This window comes from Limulus polyphemus, unplaced genomic scaffold (assembly GCF_000517525.1).
Source record: "Limulus polyphemus unplaced genomic scaffold, Limulus_polyphemus-2.1.2 Scaffold3657, whole genome shotgun sequence".
NCBI lineage: Eukaryota > Metazoa > Arthropoda > Merostomata > Xiphosura > Limulidae > Limulus > Limulus polyphemus.
Genome location: NW_013669267.1, coordinates 57,646 through 67,904, shown reverse-complemented (window position 1 = coordinate 67,904; position 10,259 = coordinate 57,646). Strand labels below are relative to the sequence as shown.

The 10,259-nt window shown below is 34.3% G+C and overlaps 1 protein-coding gene across 1 annotated transcript in view; it reads right to left on the bottom strand.

Annotated features, from left to right (window-relative positions):
* Positions 1-9,651, bottom strand: part of LOC106469787 (protein bunched, class 1/class 3/D/E isoforms-like) — a 47,166-nt gene extending 37,515 nt beyond the window's left edge. Inside the window, exon 1 of the mRNA XM_022398345.1 lies at positions 9,435-9,651. Within this exon, the coding sequence (XP_022254053.1) occupies positions 9,435-9,508 (74 nt within the window). The 5' untranslated portion in view covers positions 9,509-9,651. The remainder of the gene's footprint in view (positions 1-9,434) is intronic.
* Between the last annotated feature and the right edge of the window lie 608 nt (positions 9,652-10,259).

Sequence of the window (10,259 nt, the reverse complement as noted above, 5' to 3'; positions counted from 1 at the left end):
ACACGAGGACTATCTGCGCTAGCCGTCCCTAATTTAGCAGTGAAAGACTAGATGGAAGGAAGCTAGTCATCACCACCCACCGCCACCGCTTGGGCTACAAACGAATAGTGAGATTGATCGTCACATTATAACGCCCCCACGACTGAAAGGTCGAACATGTTTGGTGGGATGGGGATTCGAAACCGCGACCCTCAGATTGGGAGTCGAGTGCCCTAACCACCCGGTCATGCCGGGCCAGGAATATGGTAAAAATTTGTGAAACTATTTCGCATCAGTAATTGTTTAAAAGACGTAGTAGGCAAAATTTGAAATTGTTTTTGGAATGGACAATCTTGCTGATGAGCTTGTGATTAAAGGAAGTTTCGATTCACTTCCACGTGTCTTTTCATACAGTGCGCAAATTTGATTTCGAAAAATCCAATGTTTCAAAATGTCTCTCTAAATCCCTATCCCCTTTCTCCCTGGCGGCAATTTAAAAACAAAATCAACTTTAGTACTAGTCTATTCATAACTATCCAAACCTGATGAAGGTGAACATGACGGAATCAGAACGTCGTCTTAACATCACTTTACCAAACAGGTTGTCCACTTTAAATGAGCTATTTACATAACTTCATAGCTTTTTATGTTACTTCAAAGAGATTGATGTACCCAAATTCATTGATTTTGTATAGGTTTACAATAAAGTGTATATATATATACTAAAAATATTTTCAACTGGTGTGATACTGAAGTCGATTTTATAACCGTTAAACGAATTCAGAAAATATGTAGGCTACTTCAGCCAACCGAATTTAGAATTATTAATTTGTTACTAAACAAGTGGGGGATAAATAAGACAATACACGTGGGTTTTACGTGGCGTGTGTCCCTACCTTAATTCAATATAACATAGTGTGTCAGGAAGCAATATATAGGACTTGACTCCACTGAGTTATCTCTCTCAATACATAAGCAGTGACTGATTGGTTGTGGAATTAATGATGCTAGCACCATCTGGTGGCGAACAACCTGACATATATAACACAAGAATGAAATATCTTGCATTGAATGTCTTGATGGACCAATATTTTATTTTTTAAGATTGTTTTTTAAAAAATGCTAATTTTAAAGCGCTTTAGTTTTAAAGTATGAGGTTTTCTATTCCAGTTTCGATAAGACAATAATAAGATAAAATATATCTGAATAATTGACAAGGCGTAGGAAGTGGTAAGGCCAGTCAGGTCACAGTCCTGACCACTTTTTTATGGCATGTATAGCTACAACTTAGGTATTGAAATTTGCTTCTTTTAATTCAATACATTACGTTGTGTGTATTGCAGTATTTGTAGTTAAACATTACATTTTCAAGAGGGGACATGCCACCAGACTTTTCGCACACCGTGTATAATATTATTCAACTTTGGCAATGGCCTGACTACTCAAAAATTGCTCCTTACGACAGTGATTCACGAAGTTTTTTTTGTTATTTTTTGGGGGGGGACTGTCAGTGAAAATCTTAAAAGTGATATATAGGCAAAAGCTTAAAGAAAACATATCTTTAACATATGTGGCCAAGAAAAATTCACTTATTGAAATATTTGATATTCCCGGTTATTGGACAATGAATGAAGTGTCTAGTTTAAAAGAGATAGATTGAGCCAATCATGAGAATCATAATTAATTTATCCACGCTTCTTTTCTTTTAAAATAAAATGCTCTCTAGTAGTACTCATAGTTCGATATTTGGTGATCTGACAAAATAATAAACTATAAATATTAATAACAGCGATTCCACTGTTACATCCATAGATAGTGATCACACTCCATAAATTTTACTCCTGCATTTATAGGACATTTTTAAAAGGCTTAAAAACAGCCTCAAGTAACATAAAACTGCACTATTTTGAAAGAAAATTAAAAGAATTTTGAGAGGGGGACACTTTAGCCCCCCCCAGTATGAATTTGACACCGATTTCCTATTTCTTCTAAAAGTAGCACCCTTCTTTATAGATTTGTGTCTACGCCTTTGGAATTCGAGGAGGTTGTGCATTTTTATACCGATATGTGAAATAAGGCAAATTGTTCCCAAATATAATTTGTGAGACAACACCATGACAAAATATATGCCGAAGATTTAAAGAGGAAAGTTTATTTCAGAGTTTGTTTGTTGTTAAGCGCAAAACAATGAACTATCTGTACACTGCCCTCCACGGGTATCAAAACCCGAATTTTACTGTTGTAACCCTACAAACATACAGTGAAAAAAGCAAATACTAAAACCTGAACATCAGTCATGGGGAAATATCTGTTTTTGGTGGGGTTTCTTACAGTGCCTATTTTAGTCAATGTTTATTAATAAACATACAGAAATAAATGCTTCTGTACTCAAAATATTTGGAAACTTCAATAAAACTTCACTTGAACTTATTTGTACCATTGTTAGTTCTTCGTAAAATAGGAAATGTCTACTGTTTAGTCTCTTCTGTTTAGAAAAAATTCCGTAAGGTGTATTGAGTTTTGTTGACAATTAGGCACTTCAGAATTGAGGTTATCTGCAAACACATCCTTTTGTTTATCTATGTATTCTCAAATGAGATTTGTACTCATGTTTCATTCGCTTAGACATACTAGACGAACAAGAAGGAAGGAAAATGAATCCTTACAGAGTAACTGTGTCACGTCCGATGGTCGTGTCCTCTATTGTGTAATAAAAGTACTACTGCATAAACTGAATAACAGACAAATAAATTCTATCTATTAGTGTATTTTTGCCAAAATAGATAAATATGTATGTTATAAAAATCTATAGACTTCACTGAATTTCCATGTGTGACGAATTAAGACATTCCTTGCAACCTTGCAAATTGTAATGTAATATGCAGTTTAAAAGCTCTGTAAACGTCATATCAAACATGCGAACGGTTTTTCCTAAATGTAATTTTTATGCATTGGAATACATTAAGACAACATTTTAACCGCAATGAATTTCTTTATTATGGCATTACGTATTGCTTACAACAAACAGCAAGCCAATGCTATCTTCTGTATTTACAGACCTCTTTTGAAATATTTAGAGAAACTGTGAGACTTCGTGCGTAAATATATCTTGCAACAACAAATCAAATACGATTTGAAAACTTTACCGTTCTAAAATTGAGTTTAAAACATTGTGTAAACGAGTTAAGCATCTATTCAACTATTAGTCATAAACTTTTGAATATCCATTTTCATGCAAATAAACTACCATGTTTACTGCTAGGATATAATTTACATAAAATTTCATAAGGGCGCATTTCATAAGTGCTTAGAAATATAATTAAATAAAAAAATACTGTATCCTGTGAAGGTTTGTTTAAAGTTAAGCACATAGCTACACAATGGGCTATCTGTACTCTGCTCACCACGGTTATCGAAACCCGGTTTCTAGCGTTGTAAGTCCGCAAACATACCGCTGTGTCACTGGGGGGTTCCTGTGATCCATAATCTTTTGATGATCCATAAAATGTTGTAAAATCTATCAAACGGTGTTTTTGGTTTTAGAGAATGACAAACTTCTCTGCATATCCACACAAGTATCGTAAGGATCTGACAACGAATGTTCCTTCAAGACATTTTATCGCTGTAAGTAACTCTTAATATACTAGTGAGAATGGAATCTAGTATTTAATTTAAGTGATAATCCACTTGGTGCACGTAATTTATAGATGCGATTCAAATGCTTTAGTCACATAAGGAGTTAGCAGATAATTGTTATTCCTCTATTCAAAATAAATGTTATTAGGTAAGTGCTAATCCTTTAAACATGATGAGTAACTAAGTTACAAAAATATTAGTATGATGCAAGAGTTAATTTTTTTAGATACAAAAGGTCTTGATAAAAAAATGTTAATTCTGTTAATTAAGTGAACAACAAGGCTTACATTGGGCGGCTAACTCTCTAATAAAATTCATTTATTGTTATGGCGTGAACACCTTTTCCAAGCTGTCGTAGTATGACTATAATTAATTATACTTGCCATAACACATTAGTATTAGTCCTATTACATTTTTAACACTACATTCTTTATCCAGTCTCTTAGGGCTTTTCAAAACTTAGAAGATGTATGATAATAGTATTTTAAACACACTAAGTTCGTCATATCTTTTGCCGACGACGCGTTTCGTTCAGTCCAAAACTCAGCAGGTCGGTTGGGACACAACAAACACAGTAGTGGTCGGGACACTATTTATATAAGCCATTTGTTACAATATTATATGTGAAACATTGGGGGACAATAGAAAATTAATAAGTGGACAATTGTGGATTAATATATACGATTAAACATTACTAAAGAATAATAAGAACCTGATACATTATAGCTAACCATTTATATAAAATAATGGCTATCCCACTCTCAATTCATTATGATAAAAAGGCACATGATAATGAATCAAATCATGTAAAAGACAAGTTATTCGTTATTTATCTTGTACCGTGTGCAGTAATTTCATACAATCTTGTCTCAGTCGTCACTTTGAAGTGAATCATGGACTTTAAAATAGATGAAATTGATCATGAATTATGGCTATATATTTGGATGCTTCATTCAATATGGAGCATCAGACAAGTAGAAGCCAGCCAATCACAGCTTTCTGTTGTAAAATGGCTCCAAGCGCCCCAAATTGTTATTTTCAGAACCAATAGCATTGTGATTCAGGCATCTGGGAAAGAAAGGGACCGCTATTTGCCGATTCAGCGACGTCACTTGTCAGGATAGGTTCTAAGATTGAATCATATGTTCACAGGGGCAACTGGACAACGTGTTCACATAGAGATGGTTATAAAAACAGACTTAGCAATGCCAGCATGTATACCAGGTGCCTAGTGAGACGCATTCCGTTCATAGCATGGCACAAAACAGCTCAACTGCAATGGTGCCAAGAACAAGCTCACTGGGTGTGGACCAACAATATGTAAAGCAATATTTTTTTTTCACAATTGAGTCACTTTTCAGACTAAAGACAGATAAAGGATTTATATTACAGCAGGCAGAAACAAATAGTGGTCAACATATCGACCCCCACATTCTACAGAATGGTACTATTAATACCACACATAACTGGTGCCTACAACTCTTTGTGCTACCGTATACTGTGTAATTGGCCTTAATTTTAGGTTAATAGGTGTTAATAGTCGCCACCACAGCCCTAAACATTTTCTTGAAGAAGAAGAAATTGCCTGAATTAGTCCTACACGCTCAATGAACATCAATCCCATTGTTTATACATGAGATAAACTTGGAAGGCGCGGCACATTTCCTCGAAGTGCTTCTAGGCGCTAGACATGCCCTGAAAAACAAACAAACAAATCCAGCTTCAGTCTATCACGACGCTTGGAGGTTTGTTTGTTGATAAGCACAAAGCTACACAATGTTTTACCTACTACTGGTATCAAAATCCGATTTCTAGAGTTACAAGCCCGTTGATTGAACCATCTGAGGCGACATGTGAAGGAATTCGTGTCTTGTAATAAAGCGGGTGTAAAAGTTGAGCAATGGTGCAGGGCATATGGTAAAAGGTCGATATATATTAGTCTGGTACAGGGTTCATAGATTGGTGATAAGGTGGACAACATGTGAAAAAGTTTGCACGGACCCAGAAATTTGGCATTAGAAATCATACTATCACTTCTTAAATGGAAATAAGAATTTCCGTAAAATTCACCCTCTCTTGTTTCAAGTTGCAGTACTACGTTCTACTACCTTTTATATTTCCAGAATATTTATGTTTATACACTGGGAAAGCTATATACTATACGTTGGTAAACAAACAGTGGCCAGTTTGATAGCAAATGACTCCCAAAACATGCATTTTATTTCCAATACAAATACTTTTGCATAACAAAGTTATAATTGCTGTACAACGGCTTCTTATGTTTGATGTTTAACTATTTTGAACCTATATTTATTCAGTAAATAACAAATATAATTAATATTTACAGTGCAATAAAATTTATTGCATATAATGCATCCTTTTCACTTCTTTCCTCATTCGTGCTTCTCGGTGGCTTAGCAATAAGCCCGAGGGTTTATAACGCTAAAATTCACATTTCTAGACCTCTGGTGGGCAGAGTGTAGATTGTTTTGTGCTTAACAGCATCATCATACACTGTTCTGTAACTTTCATTAATAGATATTATGGAAGTATATTTATATTACTATGGTTAGCATATCTATAGATATGCAAGTTTCTGGTTTTGATTATTGGTTATTAAATCAATAATTATAACCAGAAATTGGCTTTTCTAACTATATGTAACTTCAAATGAATTATAATGAAACGGTAAATACGGTGCATGATTGTGTAATATTTGTGTTACATTTTTTTACTCACGAAGTTAACTGTTGTGAAGATAATAGTGGTGACGGGCTTAGTGTTACAGCAATACATTTACAGTATTTTTATGGAATATTGGTTTATTATGGTTTACTGCACAAATAAAATTAGTTTCATGAGGCTGATCTAGGCACAATGAGTGGACCAATAAGTGTGACTAATCACAAACGTGTAGTTGATTGTGACGTATCACATGATGCAAATCAGGAGTTGCAAAGAAAAGAAGTCACTTAACGGGTTACAGTAAATGAACAATATGTCAAGAATAGGACACTAAGCCATTATATAATGTATAATCTTCAAATAAATTAAAGTTAGCTATGAAAGCTCGCCATATGAAATATTATTGTGCATAAAGCAAGAAATAGCCCTATATGGAAGTAAGTGGTTGGCTATAAATATATACGTGGATGAGTAGTCTTACGTAATAAAAATGGTGATTCTGCGAGTTGAAGTTCAAATTCCGGAAAATGCACTCGATCCAAAGATTCCCAACCCAAAGCGACATGTAATCGAAAAGGGTAGAAACCAAGAGGAGTTGTTTCTATACAAAACAGTCAAGGTGTAATCATACTAAAACCAAAGGAATTAAATAGAGATAGCACTTTGCTTAGGATAATTGGCCAATAAAATAATATGGTATAGCAAGTGACATATGTTATCACAACCGTGTATGAATAATCTTAAAGATACAAAAGTGTTGGAAAGTCACAAGTGCAGAAACTACGTAATGTGGCTTTCTCTCAGCTGATTAAACAAATCGATGAGCTATGGGAAATTATGATAAAGTTTCACATGTACATGTTTTTTGAGTGATGCACTAAAAATGCTAAGAAAAGGCAATCACGTAAACGTCCGTACAACCATAGACTGCAAACATATTGAGAAATGATGTCAAGATGCGTAAGAAACAACATCAGGACAGCAAATTGATGTGCCTGTTGAAAGTTATTTTAGCTTGATGGCTATTTCTATGTTTGATTTACAGATAATTTTCTGTGTGATAAAGTCAGAACTGGTATATCACACAGTACTGATCGTGTAGTCATTGAACAGAACGCTGAAGAGAAGGAAGGCTCTCTAATGTTGCAGCAGGTGTAACCACATCATACTATCTATAAAATAACAAGACAAGAAGGAAATCTCTCATAACACTCATGACATATTAAATGAAAGAAGCTTCACTATTACATCTGCAATCGTAGTTGAACATGCTGAGAGTGAAAAACAATATACCATCAGCGTACTTAATCCAGTAAGATAATGACACATTAAATGATGGAAGCTTCACTATTACATCTGCAATCGTAGTTGAACATGCTGAGAGTGAAAAACAATATACCTTCAGCGTACTTAATCCAATAAGATAATCAATTATCGTTCCTGGAAAAACTCTAGAGTATATGCCTGATCCCCGCATGTTACAAAAGTTAAAAAAAACTGGTTTTATGGGTAACCCTGGAATCAATAGCGAATATCCCATGTTACATGTCCTGTGTTATTCTGATATATTCATGCACAAATTACAGAGAATCCTGGCATAATTTTATCATTTTTAAAATTTGTCTCAGCAAGTTTAGGTATTGGTATTATTATTATTCTTAACTACCACATTAACAATAAAATGGCTTTCTCCCACCTGATTAAACAAATTGATGAGCTATGAAAAATTATGATAAATATCAATCTCGTAGCCTGAATGAAAAACTTGGCCACCACTATAGTACACGGACATCAATTCTGGATCAAAGTGGCTATCAAGTTTCCCATGTGCATCAAATGTTGTTGTTTTTTCTTTAATGATGCACTAAAAACGCTCAGAAAAGGCAATCACGTAAACGTCCGTACAACCACAGGCTGTAAACATATTGAGGGATGACGTCAAGATATGTATTGATATTACTATTCTAAACTACCACACTAACAACATTTTCTCAGCGACTCCATCACTTTCTGTTTGTAAGTTATCTACACGCCTTCTTGATCCTACAGGTGGGCGGAGCAGATTTGGATTTGTGGAGTGGGGACACTTGTTTACTTTTAACAGCGACCATTGAATTCAAAGGCGGACTTTGCTATCGGGCCAAATTAGAATGGCATGTACCCCCCCCCCTCCAGTCCTAAGCTTGATCTTTATCTCTTTCTGTCTTTAAAAAAATATATGTTACGTTTGGTAAAAACCTTAAATATTCTTGATGGCGAATACATAATTATCAATACAGACCAAACGATGCATAGATTAGCAACAATTATTAGGGAGAAAAAACAATATTTATATGTTAAACTTATGCTGCTCCGAGGGAAATTTTAACTATTCTACAATTGCATAAAGCAAAAAAAGAGAAGGGAAAAATATTACTGTAACATGTTGCTACAAATACACCCCAAGGGGTGATTAGTAAAAGTAACTGCTCAGGTTGATATTCTAGCCCCATAAGTCACATGTCTGTATATAAACAGCATAACAAAACATATGTATGAACTATACAAGTTCATAATCAACAAACTGGCAATTTACTCTCGAAATTATATATATAATACTCTCTCTTTATATATATATAATGTTTCAGAAGATATGTAATGGTTTTGATTGGAAATATGCTATTTGATATTTCTCCCAAGCGTCTCTACATGTTCAAAATATCAGTCCTTTCTCCTTAATAATAATATAAATAGTTTAAACATTTTTTAAAAGACCAACTTTGTCTACTTTTTATTCTCTAGCACAGGAAGTTTGATATTTGAACATTATGAAGTTGATTTATGTAGGGCATAAAAACCAATGAATTGCGATTTTATTATTTACGTTATTAAATGAGTGAGAAATACATCACGTTTATCTATATTTTAGTCTTAAGTTTTATTTAATTTGTAATTTTCGCTTTTATCACATATATATATATATATATTCCATTATTATATGCTATCGTTCTAAGTCTTTGGTAAAATATAAACAATTATGAAAAGCCAGGGGTTATTTAGAGCTCTCTCATGAAAAGAACCTCCACGATAATTTTTCCGTTAATGTGAGTTTATGGATTTCAAATATATAAGATTATACATTTAATAAAACATACCCATTTCTTAAATTGGTTACATAAATTCGCCGGCGCCAGTATCCGTTGTGGTCGAGATCCGTATTTGGTAGCATGGTCAAAGCAGTGGGCCTCACAGAGAAACGAAAACAAGTACAAAGTGCAAGATGTTGGACGTATTCAACTTATATGTCTGTTTTGATGCCAAACTACTCCGAAACTTCGTACCGGTTTCGATGCCTACATTATATGATGCGCTGAAACTTAAGAACCTTGATTTTGTCCTCACGGAGAAGATAATAAAGGCAGACGTGGAAGATATGGAAGTAGAGCTGAACACGTGTTACGAACAAGTATATCAACTGAATGACTTATAAACTATTTGACCTCAATACTGCACGCCCCCCCCCCAGTCAAAAAAAAAAAAGGAAGAAGAAAGAAAGCTACCGTTAATCTATGGATCTACATGAGAGTAACAAAGGTCTCTTTAGTAAATTCAACCCTGAAACACTGTATTATAGAAGAACTAGCTGCGTGTGCCTTGCTATCATATATCACCATTCATATGATTACTCTAGTAAACACAAACCAAGGCTAGTATAGTAAAGACCAACGATGAAAAACAGGTTTAGCTTACAGCCAACAGAAACTGGAGACTATTGTGATAATTTAATTCTCCCTTCGTCGGCTCGAACTCGAACCCGAGACCTCTTGCATACAATACCCGATTTTTATAAAAGTATATTGTCATTTTCGTTAAGCTCTTATTTGTTCTTTGCACAAAAAGAATGAACATTTCTCTGTTAATGTTGTTACTTTTATATAATATGGCAGATGTTAAAACTGTATTAACATAATAACGTTTGA